Source organism: Centroberyx affinis, unplaced genomic scaffold, assembly GCF_046629955.1.
Source record: "Centroberyx affinis isolate AG114_WGS23_722 - 3 ecotype Tasmania unplaced genomic scaffold, CSIRO-AGI_Caff_v1 ptg003412l_1, whole genome shotgun sequence".
Taxonomy (NCBI): domain Eukaryota; kingdom Metazoa; phylum Chordata; class Actinopteri; order Beryciformes; family Berycidae; genus Centroberyx; species Centroberyx affinis.
Window position 1 is genome coordinate 36,908 of NW_027281390.1, and position 18,735 is coordinate 55,642.

The 18,735-nt window shown below is 46.0% G+C and overlaps 1 protein-coding gene across 1 annotated transcript in view; it reads left to right on the plus strand.

Annotated features, from left to right (window-relative positions):
- Positions 1–478: 478 nt before the first annotated feature.
- Positions 479–18,735, plus strand: part of LOC139660874 (zinc finger and BTB domain-containing protein 16-A-like) — a gene marked incomplete at its 3' end in the record, with an annotated part of 59,901 nt that continues 41,644 nt past the window's right edge. Inside the window, exon 1 of the mRNA XM_071539134.1 lies at positions 479–1,710. Coding sequence (XP_071395235.1) covers positions 479–1,710 — 1,232 coding nt within the window. The remainder of the gene's footprint in view (positions 1,711–18,735) is intronic.

Consider the following 18,735-nt stretch of genomic DNA (forward strand, 5'->3'; position numbering starts at 1 on the left):
TATCAATTTGTCGGGGACCCCTGGAACCCCCTCAAGGACCGCTGGTGGTCCCCGGACCCCACGTTGAGAACCACTGGTTTATTTTAAACGAATTAATCGGCATGTGAATGACATTTTTATTTTCAGATTTTCATTAATAATCTCCCTTACTGTCAGTTGAATGCTGACAATTTGGAAATTGTGCTTTACCTTTTATGCATTGTGTCATTAAGACAGAACAAAATAGATGAATACAGGTTCTTTTCATTCATTTTTGTGAAAGACTGAGGTGTGCAGTTGTTGGAATTCAAAATGTAAAGACTGATAGATTTACTCAGCATTTTCCCTGCTCTATCAGAATTTACCCGTGTTGATTTTCTTTTTTTTGTCTCTGTTTTCTTCCAGATAGATTTCATCTTGTTTACACAGATAGCTAAATACACTGCTGAACGGGGGAAGGCGAGCCTCATGAGTCGGCCTCGTGGATTGCATCGACATAATGGATTTAACTAAAATGGGTATGATCCAGCTCCAGAACCCCAACCACCCCACCGCCCTCCTGCACAAGGCCAACCAGATGCGTCTGGCTGGGACTCTGTGCGACGTGGTCATCATGGTCGACAGCCAGGAGTTCCACGCTCACCGGACTGTGCTGGCCTGCACCAGCAAAATGTTCGAGATCCTCTTCCACCGCAGCAGCCAGCATTACACCCTGGACTTTCTTTCACCAAAGACCTTCCAGCAGATTTTGGAGTATGCCTACACTGCCACGCTCGAGGCCAAGGTGGAGGACTTGGATGACCTGCTGTACGCGGCGGAGATCCTGGAGATCGAGTACTTGGAAGAGCAATGCCTGAAGATCCTGGAGACCATCCAGTCCTCGGAAGAGAACGACGTGGAGGTCAGCGTGAACGACGGCAGCACGGAGGAGGAGGACGAGCGCAAGGGCCGCAACGGAGGCAAGAACTCCAAGAAGCATTCCATGGAGAGTCCCTACCTGGGTACCCAGCAAGCCACCTTGGCCGGCATGGTGGACCAGAGTCCCTCGGTCTCCACCTCCTTCGGCCTCTCCACCCTGAGTCCCACCAAAGCCGCCGTGGACAGCCTGATGAGCATCGGCCAGTCTCTGCTCCAGCAGAGCTTCGCGAGCGAGCAGCTCGCCCACGGAAACTCCCACCACCTGATGACCGAGATCAAGACGGAGATGATGCAAGTGGACGTGGGCGGCAACGGCCACGACAGCCCGCAGAACATGGAGTCCAGCGCCTCCAGCAACGGCGAGCGCGGCGGCGAGGACAGGAACCGAGACGGCCCGGGCACGCCGACCAGGAGCAGCGTGATCACCAGCGCCCGCGAGCTGCATTACGTCCGCGACGAGGGCATGGGCGACCCGCAGGCCGACCTGGGCCAGATGGGGCTGGAGGCCATGGCGGGGATGACGGAGAAACACCTGGCCTCGCTGTACTCCCTGCCGCCCAATCACAAAGCGGACGCCATCATGTCCATGCCGGCGTCCATGGCCTCCTCCCTCCCCATGTCCCCGGCCCTGGCCATGTCGATGGACTTCAGTGCCTACGGGGGCCTCCTGCCGCAGAGCTTCATCCAGAGAGAGTTCTTTAGCAAGCTCGGGGAGCTGGCGGTGGGCATGAAGCCGGACGGCAGGAACCAGCACGAACGTTGCAACGTGTGCGGTGCAGAGCTGCCGGATAACGAAGCCGTGGAGCAGCACAGGTAAGCTGAGCAAAGTTTCCTTTTCGAGTGGCTGCTTTGCTAATTGGGCCGGCCTTGATGTCCATAGTTCTTTCCAGCCTTTCAGCAGCCTTTCTTTTTTTTTTTTCATGAATCGCTTTAGTTTTTATGCATTTATGCAAAAGCGCTTTGAAAATTTCCATGATGCGCAGTTGATGTTTGTGAGAGTGGAAGTGTCGGTTAAGTTCACCGGTGTAATAGAGTGGATGTTGTGTTACATCGGGAGATCTAGTGCGCTCGCTGGGTGGTTTCGTTTCATAGGAATACATGGAGTTTCCCTTAAATCTCCTTTTAAATATTACAATTTGAATATTTTCAACTAACTTGTAAGAATGCAACGGTGCACAGGAATTTCCTTATAGTGCTTTCTCAGGTGTGCATTGCCTTTTTTTTTTTTACGTAGATAACCATAAAGAAGAATAATCTTTTCAAAGCTTTGTTTATGGAATATTTGCGCAATTAGTTGTTGTTGTGTTTGCTCCCGGCTGTTGCGTGCTAATCATTCAGAAATCATTTCGGTCATTTTTACGACAACTCCCCCAAATAATCCTATAGCAGATCTGTAATGTATAAGCAAATGACAACCTGGTAGTCTGTGGCTGGCGGCCCAGGCCCAGAGATCCAGTTCTCTGACGGCTTCCAGGCCCAGTCCGGGTGACTGGCAGAGCAGTCCTGTCGCAACACTGTCTAAGACCATTAGTCACACCTTTTGCGAGATGTGGGCGGCAGGTATCACACACACACACACACACACACACACACAATCCAAGGTCTATCCGTGAATGTGGCTGCAGCGGCTCCCCTCCCCTTTCTCCTTTAATGGCACATGGGGGGGCCCTTATTAGCTTTATAATTGGAGTAGACGGTCAGCCCAGGAAATGAGTGCTGGACTTGGGTCCTGAGACAAGGGGGGGAAGTGCTAGGACAGGGGGAAGGTTGGAGGGTGGGGGGGTGGTGCAGAACAGTCCAAATGTCATTTTGATAATTTTACATAAGAAGAAATGACCAGAAAAGCTTGACTCATAACGCGGAAACCAACCTGTAGACCTTTTTAAAATCCCCCTTCTGTCCCATGCTCGACATTTCTTGACCTTGGTATTATAAGGTTCTATCTGACCTTTTTTGTCAAAACTGAGTTAGTCGCATGAACCTATTCTATGAGTGCCTGTTGACATATGTGTGGTGTTTTTGAAAAGAATGATTTTTTAGTCTGTCATTCCTAAAACAACCCATCTCCATTTAACTCAGTGGATGCTGAAAACTTTGAAGCGCAATATCTCAGAACTGTCCTGAAGGCAGATAGAACCTTCTAATTCTAAGCTCACGATTTTGTTGTCACAGCACATATTCTATCTTGGCGTATCTCTGTCAAAACGGTGACATACAGCCCGCTTCTTGGAATGTACTTACATCACCGCTTCAGGGATTTTTTGCACAGTCAGAGTTTTTTTTTTTTTTTTGTGGCTGCCGGCCTTTCCTTGCCTTGAAGGCCACCTTCCTTCGCCTGTAATGTTTGCTTAAATCAATAGGAATGCGCAGCGGTTAAAGTTCACTTGAGGATTTGAACCTCCACCCCCCACCCCCCACCCCCTTCCCCCCCGCCACCCATGCAACTCGCACTTTCCGCCGATACGTCGGCGCGCGTGTGGCTGAGAGGCCGGGACTCGTTTAATTCAAGCTCCTCGGTTGTTAAATCTGTCTCTGGTGTTGTCTTTAGAAAATCCCAGAAAATTGCAGAGCGGCTTGCTTTCGCCCAAAAGAGACGTGTCCTTGTGCGCCGTATTGAGCAGTGTTCTTTAGTCTGGTTCGCAATGAAAATACTCAGCGTACTGTAAGGTTATTAGGGCTGAATCGATGTGAAGTGAGTCATTATGTGGTGTTTTCTATGTCTTCTCAAAGTATACAGATTTGTGGCCTTCGCGATAAGTGCCCATTATTCGCTGAATATTAAGCACGGACCGACACCATGCGCCTTTAAAAAAGCAGCAAATGTGGAAGTCCATTTTTAGCCGTTTAAGATCTGTTATTCTTAAACAGGTGTTACCAATGGAAAATACAGTGTAGCCTCTGTGTAAAACACAATAATGAAGTCCTAACGTGTTAAAGGACAGACTCTAGTACAGTGATTCTCAACCTTTTTCATATCAAAGACCCCTAATTTAGTCCACATTAGAACCACGGACCCCCATTTGATGAGATTTTGTCTCTCAGACGCAAATTGTGACTTTGGTATTATAAGGTTCTATCTGATTCTATGAGTACCTGTTGACATATGTGCAGTGTTATTTTTTGAAAATAATGATTTTTGAGTCTGTCATTTCTAAAACAAAAGGACCCATCTCCATTTCACTCAATGGCTGCTGAAAACTTTGAAGCTCAATATCTCAGAACTATCCTGAGCCTTCAGGATAGTTCTGAGATACTGAGCTTCAAAGTTAGAACCTTATAATTCTAAACGCACAAATTATGAGAATATTTTTATTGTTAGATATGATTTTGCCCAGAATTCCATGACTATCTGTATTGTAGGTAGAGAGATAACAGTGAAACTATGACCAAAACAGCCATTCTTCTACATTCTCTAATTGTGTTAACTTCTTGTAAATGAAATAATGGCAAAGTTCAACAATTTATCAATTCGCCGGGGACCCCGTGGAACCCTCTCAAGGACCCACTGGTGGTCCCCCGGACCCCACGTTGAGACCCGCCGCTCCAGTAGCCTCTGTCTTGAGAAGAAGTCCCGGCGTGTGAAACGGTTGCCTGTGTTTCGAGAGGAATTTCATCAATTCGCTCAAGCTGGGAAATCTCGTATCAAAGGAGATTTCCAAACCGTTTCATGCATTGATCTGCCCTGCCTCGCCCCCTGGAATACTAATGGGTTAATTTAGACGAGGAGATACTCCAAGACGACACTGTTTAATATTGTGCGCGCTGTCCTGTCAGCCTCCAGACATCTGAAGTGTGGAAAATCAAACGTTGCATCATCCCCGCCTGTCTGCCTCGCCATCCGCACATAAAAAGGTCTGGCGCGCTATATACCCCCTTTGCGATGTTTGATATTCACAGACGGGGCCCCCGTGTGTCCTCGCACATTCAAATGCGGTTTGATAGCAATATCAAGTCTGCACCTTTTTTTTTTTTCTTGCATACACACACACTGTTGTTCCCTTTTGATATGATTAGAGATGTTTTATTCCAGCGCGTGCCGGAGTCATGTTTCTCGTGACTAATTACACATCAGTTTCCCCCCCCCCCCCCCACCCCCAACAGCCAAAAAAAAAAAAAAAAAGTGCGGCAGAGTTCACTTGGTGCAAAGCGGGTCAAGTCAAACATGAGTGTAATTGTTTCCAGATGTGGCGCAGGTCCTGGGTGTGAGGTGTGTGTGTGTGTGTGTGTGTGTGTGTGTGTGTGTGTTAAAACGAACGCACCAGAAAGTACTCACTTCCTGTATAAATTTAGCCTCTGCTCCCTTTCATTCCTCTGTGCCCTGGATTATATCATAAAAACTAAAAAAAGAAGGAAGAAAAAAAAAAAAGGCCTGAATGAATTGTATATATCGGCTCCACAAGTGGTGTGTGTGTGTGTGTGTGTGTGTGTGTGTGTGTGGGAGTCCGTAATGGGATGGAGGACTGGTGCTGCTGGTGGTGGTGTCGGGGGTCATAGATGGAGATAAGTGTGTGTGTGTGTGTGAGCGGCGGAGGGGTGGAGGTGGGGGGAGGTGGTGGGGGGGGTGGAGGCTACCTTGAAGCCGCCCCCTCCAGATAAAATGTATTGATATCTCTGCTATAGATTTATGAGTGAGAGATTGGTAAAATGAAGGAAGGAGCGCTTGTTATTTTTTTTGTCGTCGCCCCGAGGTTCAATCGACTTGAATCTTAAGCGAGCTCCAGCAACTTCTCTGCCCCCCCCCCCCCCCCACCCCCCCTACATTTATTTCTTAAAGGGAAGCCCGGGGTGTGTGTGTGTGTGTGTGTGTGTGTGTGTTGTCGCGGGCTTTCGGGGTGGGGGTGTGTGTGTGTGTGTGTGGGGGGAGGGGGGGTAGACAGGGATTACAGCAATATTTTAGTAACCCCCTGCGCCTACAGAAAATAATCATAAACGGCCCGGGAAGAGGGGCCGTGAATGATTATTGGGGGAGAATAAATGCATGATGCGGGCGGGGGGGGGGGTGGGTGGTGGGGGGGTGGTTCTTACTCTGAGGCGGCGAAAAAAAAAAAAAAAGCGAAAAAAAAAAAAAAAAAAAAAACCTCCACTGCTTGGTATTCCGAACACAGCATCCAATTCAAGGGAACTAGCCTTGGGTTTATCTCTTTCACTTAATCGTCCATTCTCATGCAAATGACTGACCCTCGCTGTAATGTACATCACATAAGTGAAAAAAAAAAAAAGGCCCTGTTTTGAGGAAAAGCTTTTCCAGCATATAGCCGTTAAACATTACTGATAACCATCAATGCTTTAACCTTGTGTTTTCATATCGCGGGCCCGGGGTGGGGAGGGTGGGAGTAGTTTGGGGGGTGGGATGCATGAATGAGGACCAGTCAATGATTGCCTGCCTCCCCTCTCTCTCTCTCTCTCTCTCTCTCTCTCTCTTTTTCTTTTTTTTTTTTTTTACCCGTGTTATCTTTATTTTTTTGGTGGCAGTGTTTTAGGGGGGGGGAGGCAGGGCTGTGCTTGGAAATGCCACCCCCGCATCAACCTACACACACACACACACACACACACATACAGACACACACACACGTCACATTACTCACACACACACACGCGCGCTTCCCTCGGCAGCAACAGTCGGGACTCGCTCCTCCCGTTTCCTCCCTATTGTGGTGAAGGGGATTGTGGGGGGGGGGCTAATACCCCGGGCCCCTGGTGTTTAAACAGCGGGGACCGAGGCCCTTATCTGTGCATATCAGAGTGGGACAGATAACCCTTGGCACTCACTCCTCAGTAAACCAAGAGCAGATTGAGCCCCGATAGCGGTCCGTATAGCGTTTGCCGCAGGTGATAACGGTGTATGCGCGCACACACACACACACGCACACGCACACACACGCACACACACACACACACACACACACACACATAGTTGTCGAGGTGAGGCCAGTGGAAGACATATAAGTTATTTCCCTACAAGGTGAGAGGTGTCCACTTTGCCCAGTGTCAACCATTAACCGCGCGTTCTCACTTCCAGCAACTTGGTTGCCGGGTTGCCGTGTTCTGACTCGGTCTGCAGCTACAAAGTTTTGCAACAGGCAAATCGTTGCTTCGGTATTGGTTGAAATCAATATCACGATAATCATAAGGCTTTTTCTCGATATCAATATATATCACAATATGATTAATGTATGCAAAATCACGTTAAATAATCAAATGAATGTTCATCTCATTGAACCGAATGGTAATGTTAGGTGTGATGTCAAACGAAACAGAAATATTCAAATAATATTCCTACCATACCTCATTTTATGAGAGTTTTTAAGTAAAATTTGCTTGTCATCATCAATTTAGACCGGTGGTTCTCAACGTGGGGTCCGGGGACCACCAGGGGTCCTTTAGGGGGTTCCAGGGGGTCCCCAGCAAATTGATGAATTCTTAGACTTAAGCATTATTTCTTATACAAGAAGTGAACACAATTAGAGAATGTAGAAGCATGACTATTTTGATCATAGTTTCTCTGTTATCTCTCTACCTACAGTACAGATAGTCATGGAATTCTGGATGAAATCATATCTAACAATAAAAATATTCTCAGATTTGGGTCCGAGAGACAAAATCTCATCTAATGGGGGTCCGTGGCCCTAATGTTTATTAAATTAGGGGTCCTTGATATGGAAAAGGTTGAGAATCACTGATTGAGACAGCAGAAATGTGTGTCACGATATCAAAATATCTTCATATCATCACGATATGATGCCACTGAAAGACGATAAACGATAATATTGAATTATCGCCCAGCCCTATTTTCATAGCATTACGCTGTTTTGACGAGTTAACACAGCTAGCAATCGAAAGTAAACAGAATAAATTCTCTTTCGGACTTTGGAGACACAACCGTTCTCCAAGCATCGCTTTCCAGACGTTTATCCCTGCAGCCTATGAAATAAAAGTTGTCGAAGCAACTGGAAGCAACTTCTCATCCGTTGTGCACTTATCAGGCAGAAGTGTTGAACATGAACCCGAAATCACATCAGTAGGGAAACGAGGAAATTTGATTGGCTGTTGACGGCCGATGATTGCGACAAGCTTGTTTTCCTCTGGTCATTCAGCTCCATAGGAAACAAATGGAACTTCTGGTGACTTGTTGATTGCGTTGCTCCCAGTGTGAACGCATTGTTAGGGTTTTTTTTTTTTTGTCGGAAAAAAAAGAGCCGCTACACACACTTTGGTTCCGTAACGACTCGCTACAGTAGCTGTGACTGTGAGCAAACAGTCCTGATGTCCAACTGTCAAACACTTACCAGACACTCCACAACACCGGCCAAAAGAAAGACTCCGGGCCTTTTCCAAAGAGGCCGCTCTCCGTCCGCCTCGCAGCCGCTGCCCATTTACCTTTTAAAAAAAAAAAGGCGCTGGCAGTTTGTGTTTTGAGGTATTGTCAGGTGTTTGCTTCATCACCTTAAAGGAATAGTTCACCCAAAAATGAAAATCCTGTCATCATCTACTCACCCTCATGCCAAATGAAACACAGGTGGAATTTGTTAGTTGCTTCGAAGCAGCCTTCTCCAAAACAACTGAAGTCAATGGGGACCTGTTCCTTTTTCATATCAAGGACCCCTAATTTAGTCCACATTAGGGCCATGGGGGGGTCCATGGTCCATTTGATGAGATTTTGTCTCTCTGACCCAAATCTGTGAATATTTTTATTCTTAGATATGATTTTGTCCAGAATTCCATAACTAGCCGTATTGTAGGTAGAGAGATAACAGTGAAGCTATGATCAAAATAGTCATTGTTCTACATCTACATCTTCTTGTAAATGAAATAACGGTGAAGTTTAACAATTTATCAACTTGCTGGGGACCCCCTGGAACCCCCCTCAAGGACCCCTGGTGGTCCCCGGACCCCCACGTTGAGAACCGCTGCTTTAGAGTTCCAAAACAAAAGCAGCCAAAGCAATCACACTGTGAATAGAAAGACCTATACACCATTATTTGTTGCAAATCAATCAGCTGTAGTTAAGATTTGCACTAAATGATGGTGTAAATATACTGTAGGTCTTTTTGGAACTCTGAAGAACTGGTCCCCACTGACTTCAGTTGTTTTGGAGAAGGCTGCTATGGAGTTGTGCTGGCAGCCTCCCTGTGTGTTATATGGACAAACTTCACCTGTGTTTCAACTGGCATGAGGGGGAGGAGATGATGACAGAATTTTCATTTTTTTTTTGGGGTGAACTACTCCTTTAGCCGCGCTCAGCCTCGCACAGAACGCATTACCTTTTTTGGTCTGAAATATCGAAAGAGCAGCTATAGCTCATGTCCCCAGCCTGTGTAAAAAAAATAAAATAAAACGGCCCGGGCATTTTCCTTCTTCTTGAAAGCAACCCCGGCAATAGAGCATCCATTACAAGGCGCTGGATTACCCTCCATTTGAAATCACTCAGTGGGGCTAAGTCTCCCCGGCTCGCACTCACAGGTACAGTACACGTTGGCGTAATAATCCAATAGCACAAAAAGCCTCACTCAGAGAAAAAAAAAGACACCTCTCCCCAAGAAATACCTCAACCATAGACAATGGCAGAGGGCTTATTCAAGTCTGGGTGCCACATCCTCTCTCTCTTTTCCCCCCCTTCCACACAGGTGCCTTTTCTTTTTTTTTTTTTCTTTTCGCCTTTATTGGAGGTGCAGTGTTTGTTTATGCCCCTGAGGAACTGGCTGGTTTGACCGGGCCCACGGTGATAGCCGCGGCCGAGGCAGCTGGCTGAGGCCCAATTATAGACAGACTTTAAAAGGCCCTGGTTGAACCGTAAAGATTTACACCGCCATCGCTCTGATCTCAGATCTGGGCTCTGTCCTCACTGTCAGGATAGGGAGATGTATCGATTAAAGACTTAACACGGGGGGCTACATCATGTGGAATGGACTGCGCACACACACACACACACACACCTGGGTACAGATCCGGATCACCATTCAGGCATTTCATTGTCAGGCGGGTCTTGCGACGTTGTCAGGCGGCACATCTGGAGAAGCTGTTTTTTTTTTTTGGGGGGGGGGGGAAAGGGAAATAGAGATGTATGTGTTTTTGTAAAAGGGGGGGATGGAGGAAGGGAAGGAGGGGAGGAGGGAGAAAAAAAAAATCTAATATCCAGACAGTGGCTATGGCAATGGAGGGAGGTGATCTAATCAGCGGGGGCCTGATTGAGATAAGAGCGGGGAGGGAGGCGCTTGGTGTAATAGAAGTTACCAGCTTGACTCGGCGAGACCAGCTGCCTCGGCGTGGCTAGAAGCGGCTCTGGCCTACGCTGATGCGGTCTGGCAGGGGCCCCCGCGATGAAATGAACACACTGAGGCCCCTATCTTTTGTCCCTATGGGGGGGGGGGCCTCTGTGGTCAGGACGGAGGGATAAGGATAACATACTGTACTGGAAATTGGCCTTGTGGTGCGTTTGTGTGTGTGTGTGTGTGTGTGTTGTTTGGGTGGGTAGGAGGAGGGGGGGTGGAGGGGTGGGGTAGTAATTACAGCCAGTTATCAAGCGACATGCAAATGTGTTATGGGCCCTAACTGCCTGATGTATATCTCTACCAGGAGCTGCTTTGACTGTTGGCAGGGGAAGAGGTTTTGCCACTGTGTTCTTAACACAGGTTGGGTGCAATTCAGCAGGGGGAATTCTCCTTTGGTGTGCTTTGATAGCACTTCATGTATTTTTTTTTACCTTTACTAGACTTGGTAGACCTTACTTTACTTGCGGATGTTGTTACAGTATTGAGGTGCATGCATCATTGTCAACTTTCCCACTTAAACCAAAAAAACAAAACCAAAACAGTCAATTGAATTAGAATGATCCGGGCCTTAAAGCCGAGTGGGTTTTAGTTCTAGTTCATAGAGCTCTGCCTCTGCTCTCCTGGACCTGAACGCCGTGGGTTCTAATCCCATCGATATCCCATTAGCATCCCCTCTCCGGGTCCCCGCCACATGAAAGAAGATGTGTCGGTTCCCCCTCTCTGATTCTACCGCCCTGGCAGACCATGGGGAGGACGGCCACAATGAGCAAATGTGCTAGAGCCAAAGGGCCAACCCAAGTGTGCTCACAAATGTCCTGTGTGTGCGTGTGTGTGTGTGTGTGCGTGTGTGTAAAAGCTACCGCCGCCACCTCAGAGGCCCCCTAGCCTCCCTGGGAAGTATCAAATCAGAGCCCTCCGCGGGCTTCTAGCGAGAGAGCTTCTAATTAGCCTCTTTGTTGCCACTTGAATGGTTTGCCAGAGATTGGCAAGGGGCCCCAATGGAGTGATACCAGCACGCTAAGAAGCTGGTCATAAAACCCCCCCCCCCTTTCCCTCCACCTTCACCTGTCACAAAGGAGCGCTCAGGTAGGAAGCTCTGCGGACAGAGCAGCTCCATGTGGACCTTTAATCCACCTCCGCCCAGGGCCCAAAGCAGCCATGTTTGTTCAACAAGTGAATACTAGCTTAGCGCTAATTACATGCTTGCCAGCTGTGAGTGTGAAATATAACAATGAAAAATCAAATGAAATCACCATTAATAGCTCACCACAACTTACCAGCTAATGTTCCTGCTAGCATACACTTAACCAGGCCTACTACGCTAATGTCATCCTAAGTGTCAAGACGTTCAAGAAACAAAATGCAAAACCTACAAATCAAATAATCAAATGTAAAATGACACAACTTGCCTGATTAGTAAACCGGGGAACTTGAAATGGATCTTCTACTAGCTAGCCAAACACTTCCATAGCTTCCATCAAGCTGACCTACGCTACTATCGCAGGCATTTCAGACATGGCAGTTCAGCAAGGACCTAATGAAAACCCTACAGTCTCTTGGACACATCAGCAGAGTGAGAAGGCTAAGTGGCTAGCATTTTGGTCTGTTTACAAATCTCAGATCATACAGAGTAGTCACAGTGCTAAATTATTCAAGATTTTTTTTTTTATCACATAAAAATGTCACCTTGTCATCCAAATTACACAGGATTGGATTGCACAGATACCCATCAACTGTCCCCAGCTTCTACTCCAAGCTACTCAACAGCCTGTTAGCTTACTGGCTATTAGCAAACTTTAGTAAAACTAACATTTTGAAGTTGATGGCTGGAATGTGCAAACCAGTCCAAATACTTAACATTATAGGCATATATAGCCCATATCATGTCAGATGGACTCTATGTATCTAGGTTGCTCCCAAGTTGGAGAGCACAGATCTGCCCGTCTCTCAGTATCCTAGCTAGCTGACAATTATGAGGTTATTGGCATGGAAGAGAAAAACTGCCAGAGAAAATGAAGAGCAGGAAGATTTGAACAAGAGGGAAAAAAGAGTCGATTTTGTAGCGGTGCTTTGATGGCGGGTAGCTGGTCTGCTGAGGATAATGGGCTGCTTGAAATGTGAAGCTTTTTAATGGTTTGAAATGCGCTGAATCTGCTTCTTTGGGTTTTCTTCAAAACACATGTAGGCCTGTTACATGGCTTATACTGTAAATGAAATGCCTTGACACAATTAGTCGTACAAAAAGAATAAGACTAATATAATTAAAAGACATGCCCTCTTCACAGGTTAGTCAACAAGCTAATTGTAGACCCTGGTCTTGTGCCTTCTACGCTTGTTTGACAAAATTAGACTACAAAAATTCTGGAATAATTGACCACCACAAGGGATTGATTGCAGGCTAATCCACAGTGAATAAAATCCTATAAAAGTACGATGAACACATCATTGCAGTGTAGGGCTGGGCGATAATTCAATATGGTTTATCGTCTTTCAGTGGAATCATATCGTGATGATATGAAGATATCTTGATATCTTGACACATTTCTGCTGTCTAAATTGATGATAAGCAATTTTTACTTAAAAACTCTCATAAAATGAGGTATGGTAGGAATATTATTTGAATATTTCTGTTTTGTTTGACATCACACCTAACATCACCATTCGGTTCAATGAGATGAACATTAATTTGATTATTTAACGTGATTTTGCATACATGAACCATATCGTGATATATATATTGATATCGAGGAAAATCCTTACGATTATCGTGGTACTGATTTCAACCATATCGCCCAGCCCTATTGCAGTGTGTTATTTTTCGGCCCCCAAATCACAAAGCGGCCTATCTGTTTCCCCCGAGCTTTCTAAGCCCCGCTCTTCTCTTCTGGAATCTGACTTTTCTGCTTGGCGAGTCTTGCGGCACACGAGTGCAGCGGATGTCAAGGCGGCTCGGAGCTTTAGCGGCCCGGCCCGACACGTTTTAAGCCTCGCTGTAATCCAGGAGGGATCAGTTGGGTAAATCACGGCATAAAGCTTAAAACCATAATTGATTTATGTATTTGCTGACCGAAGACGCCCAGAGAGATTACCAGAGGCAGGGAGCTGATGATGGATAGGCCCGGCTACCCCCCCCTCCCCTCCGTAGAGGCCACATGCGAGGCGGGGGGGGGGCTGGATGCGATTGAAGGGAGATTTGTCTGCCCTGTATGTGCAGGAATGTTTCGCCTTCGGGACCGGGGCGGAGACGAAGACGAAGTCGCAGAATAAACGTGTACGTAACCGGAGGTAAACGAACGAAACGGTTCACGAGAGTGTTCTAATCCGTTTTGAAACGTAGATTGAAGGTTTGACCGATACGGGTGTTTGGAAGGCCGATACAGATGCTGCTATTTTTTATATTGCTGATATTCATTATCTTTAAATATGACCGTTTTTATGTATTCAAATTCCAAAATTGACACAAATTCAGTGTTTCCCCCCCAGAATTGTATTCTCGTCAAGCTGGGAAAGCCTTTGAAACAGAATTTAGAAAACTCTCCATTGAAACCCAGGATGATAATACTAATAAAAATAATATTAATAATAAAACACTTATGCATACTTGTGTGGAGTCTATGAAAATGTCTCTAAAATTCTAAAGTAAATGTAATCAATCAAACCGCATCATATCCATCATATCGGATACTGACTGGCCCATATCAGATTTTTAATAAAATGCCAGTATCGGGTCGAATGTCTCTCAAGCCGATATATCAGTCTCGCCATAATTCATACATTAATTTCCAGATCGCCACCGATGACGTATTCGACAAACCCGTACACTCCATCACTCGGCGCGTCAGATGGTTTTTCCCGACTATAATCGGCCCGACAGATATTAATCCTTTCTTTCTTGTTTATTATCCAGCTGTCAGGCTCCTCCAAGGTCTCTCTTGACCGCTTCCAGATTGTTTCGTGTTTGTCTGTTTTTGTCCCTGGGCCCTCAAAAAGGCGAGATAGTAAAAAAAAAAAAAAAAAAAAAAAAAAAAAAAAGCCATTCCATTTCCTGGACTGATCACTGAAGCGGGTGGCTCTGACATGTCATGACTCAAACAGCATCATTTCTGCCACTCCTGTCTCGCCGCTGACCTTACAAATGATGCTGTAGGCTCCCCGCCATATGCCATTAAGCATCGTGTAAAACAGGACCGGGGTTTTTTTTTTTTTTTTTGCCCCCCCCCCCCCCATACTCACACAAACACCCAGACGCCCCCCCACCCCCACCTCCCCCTTTCCCCTCCGTTTCCCTCCCTTACTCTCTCACCTTTCCGGGGGAAAAAAGAAAAGAGCCACGGATTACCGCCATCGTTTCTTTCTGACAGTCTTGTCTTTATGTTTTCTTTTTTTTTTTCTCTCTCTCTCCCTCCTGCCCCGCTTCTGTTTTTATTACCAGCCTCCTGCGAGTGTTGGTCTGAGGCGAAGGAGCCGGAGCTTCCCTAACAGGTGTTTGGGTGCTTATCGCCCACGTCTCTGCCCTTATCTCTGGCCCTCAGCTTCCTGCATCCTCTCCCTTGCATGCCTCAGAGTGGGGATATATTTCACTTAGCCTCTGACCTGAAACCTTCCTCCTCTCTATCTCCTAGTGTCTCTCTCCCTTCCTCTCTCTCTCTCTCTTCACACACACACACACACACACACACACACACAGAGGCTGGCAAGCCGCTGACAGACAGGACTGCGAAAGTGTTTCATCATCAACAGCATCTATCTGACCGAGTGTGCTAGATGCCACAGTGTTTTTTTTTTTTTCTTCTTCTTCTTCGTATAGGTCTCGGCCAGCAAGAGATCCCACGATTTGAAGAGGGTGTGATTTTCTTCTTTCTTTTCTTTTCTTTCTTTTCTTAAGTATAGATTTTATTCTGAATTTATTTTACAAAAGTCCACATGGTCACTAGAGCCTCTTCAATCACCCCCACTGCTGGGGAAAGTAGCTTTTTAAAAGTATTAAGTGACTTTACTCTTAAAAAGTAAAGCAATATTACAAAGTTATTAAAAGTAACTGGTTAGAGTAGTTTTGCCACTTACACAATATGATTGTAACATGTAACATGACTTGCTGCCAAATGCGCTGTTTATCATTGTTGTCAAGTGTCAATTAGATCAGTGGTTCTCAACCTTTTTCAAATCAAGGACCCCTAATTTAGTCCACATTAGAGCCACAGACCCCCATTTGATGAGATTTAGTCTCTTGAACCCAAATCTGAGAATATTTGTATTGTTAGATATGATTTTGTCCAGAATTCCATGACTGTCTGTATTGTAGGTAGAGAGATAACAGAGAAACTATGATCAAAATAGTCATTAACTTCCTGTAAATGAAATAATGGTGAAATTAACAATTCATTAATTTGCTGGGGGACCCCCTGGAACCCCCTCAAGGACCCCTGGTGGTCCCCGGACCCCACGTTGAGAACCACTGATTTAGATCAAGCAAGACTTGGATTGTGTTTTTTTCAATCGGCGGCAGCGTGTTGCATCAGATGCCGTGAACAAAAATGCTAAAAGTGGAAAAAAAGTGAACAAAAATGATAGTCATGACATCCTCATCCTCATTAAAACGTAACTAACGGACTACATGAATGGACAATCTGTGTTAAGTGACTAGTTGCCGCAAAAAACGAAAAGTACTACGCGTTATGCAGTCTCGTGTTAACCTTGTGATAACTGATTATTCCATACCACAAAAAAAAAAAAAAACTACATTAGCAGAATGAAGTCGGAACAGAAATTTCAAGTCCTTTCGCCGCTAAAGTTAGCTTTGGTTTTGTTTAGGAGCCATCAGTTTGATCTGGCCTTTTGTCAGAGTGATTGGTCTCAGGGTTTAGCCCCCTCCCTCCATTCCCTCTATCCTTCCCTGCTCCCAAGTCTCACATAGGGACAAAGGCTAAAGTGTCTGTGGGATGGGGTGGCGGTGCTGGTTGGAGGGGGGTTGACCCCCTCGGAGGACCTGACAGGGGCCCCTTTTTTTTTTTTTTTTTCTAATCCCACTCCGAGTGGGCGTAAAGGGGGTGGGGGTGGGTGGGGGGGGGGGGGGTAGAGAGAGCCGCAGTCTAACACCCATGAGAGAGTCTATTGTGAGCGGCAGGCTCTGTTACAGTAGGGTAGATGCGAGGGGTCTCAGGCCCAGATAAACGCCAGGGTCAGCCAGGCCCCCATTATTTACAGTAGGGCTCTTTCATTGGCTCCGAGTGAAACAGGACCCCGTCGGTGGGGGGGGTGGGGGGTGGGGGGGGGTGGGGGGTGGGGGGGGGGGGCGACCACTGTTTCTGCTCAGCCAGGCCTCCACATAGGTCAAAGAGCACTGGGGGTGGGGCCGGAGGGGTTACAGACCTGACTTTTGTGTGTGTGTGTGTGTGTGTGTGTGTTGGGGGGGAGGGCTTCATTGGAGGGGAAAAAGGAAGGGGTGGGGGGGTTGCTTCACAGAGAAAAGGCGGACTCTGTTTTTTTATTGATCAGCAAAGGAATGATGACTCGCGCAGGCTTTCCTGTGCAACGCGACACATGACTGGATTGTATCTACTGGGTTGTGTGACTCTTAGAGGGGAGTTTTGTGTTGCATTGAAGCTTTTGCAGTTGTCACTTGGTACAAGTATTGATATCTCTGCTATCGGGTGAATACCTTTTAACTCTATGGATTGAGAAAATTCACGAAAACCTATTCAAAACCAATTAGACAAACTCCCAAGGCTGTTTTTTCCGTAGTTCCTGAAAAGTCGACATCTTAGACATATAAGGTTTGGCAGCAGCAATATGTATTTCTGCTCTTGTTTTTGTTTGATTCATGGGAGGGAAAGGTAATGCAATGGAAATAAGCTGTCAAGCTTTATTGTGCTTTATTGTGTTACCCCTTGCTAGTTGTTGTTTTGTTTTTTTAAATTGCGTGTGAGGAGTAGCCTACCGCTTCTGTTTTCTATATGTTTTTTTTTTTTTTTAAATTACCAAATAAAATCAATCCGTCAGGAGAAGTTTGGGTGACGAGGACGAGAACCAGCAGCACCTTACTGTCGAGCCACAAAGAGAGACGGCGAGAATGCAAGAAAACTCAATAGGAGAGTTTTTTTTTTTTTGTTTTTGTTTTTTTTGTTATTGTTGCCGGGGTGTCGCTCGGATAAGTGAAAATTCAACACCGTCACAAATGACTGTGAGCTCGCCTCAATTGTCCCAAAGTACTTCGGTGACCTACATAACGACGACACATAACTTGACCCTCTATGGAATCTAAAAAAACACACATGTACCCGCACACACCCACCACCAAAAAAACGACACAAAAACCAAACTGTGCAACTTGTAACCTAATGCTTTGCATTCAAGCAGTTGGGTCATCTTCGTTCTCACGTGACACCCAATACTCCGCGTTAATCCCCACTCTCTGCAAAAAACCCAAAGCACACAAAATAATCTCAAAGCAGGTTAGAGTAAAAAAAAACAAAAAAAACACAACATTTTTTCACCTCTGCACTCGGACCCGAGCAGTTGGAATTTAAGTACAATTATTTCGCTTTAATCCGCCGAGATCCATTACCAACCCAATTCCTGTTTGTTGGCTTTCATTAAGAAATGGAAAGTTGCCAAGGGCCAGTTGCATGAGGAGGGGAATCGGCACCATCTGCCAGAAGAATCCAGTATAATCTTGGCATAATCTTAGTGTCAACCTTCCATATTAGGAGCCGAGGACAGAGAGAGAGGAGGGGGGGGGGGGGGGGGGAGCCTGCAGAGGCGTACAACAAGGACAGCAGTCTCTCAGGCACTCATTTTGCCCGGAACAGATTTTATTATTTTTAGGTGGACAATGACAGCGGAGGGTCAAGGGTCGCCAGGCGTGGATTTAACAGACGAAGGGGGGGGGGGGCGGGATGGGATGGGGATGGCGTCCAGGAGTTTTGGTTTGACCCCCCACCTCTCACCCCTATTGTCCGGAGAGAGCACAAAGGGGTCCTGTCAAACACTAGTGGTCAGTTCCTCCGCCAGATACCCCACCGAGCCGCAGCTCAGCAGCCAGAGTTTAGAGGTTTTTTTTTTTTATTTGGCTGGAAAACCTCCACCAATCACAGAGGGGGAAAAAAGAGAAAAGGCAACAGTTTTTTTCCCAACGGCTGCAACATGGCAGGCGATGCTTTTATGATGTTCATCAAACGCCTTTTTCCGGAATGTGAAAAAGAATACCTGTCATCAGGGATATACACTCAGCTTACCCTCCTTTTTGTTGGTGGAATTGAATTCCAGGTATACATCACAGGCAGTAGTGTCAGACTGATGTAAGGTATATGAGGATAGGGTCTTTGAAGGGGAACAGGCATAAAGTAATGCTTTTGTGAGAATATAATTGTTTTTTGTTCATATAGGTAGTAGCAGCCCACCTTTTTATTTAGCACTATAATCACTACAAAATCATAATTGGATGAATTTTAGGGTTTGGTGACAATTGTAACAAAATTTGGTGCCAATTTAGGAAAGTATCGCAAAATTTTTGACAAGTACTCAAATTTTGCGGCAACTACTCGAGTACTTTTCACCATCTAGGATCTCT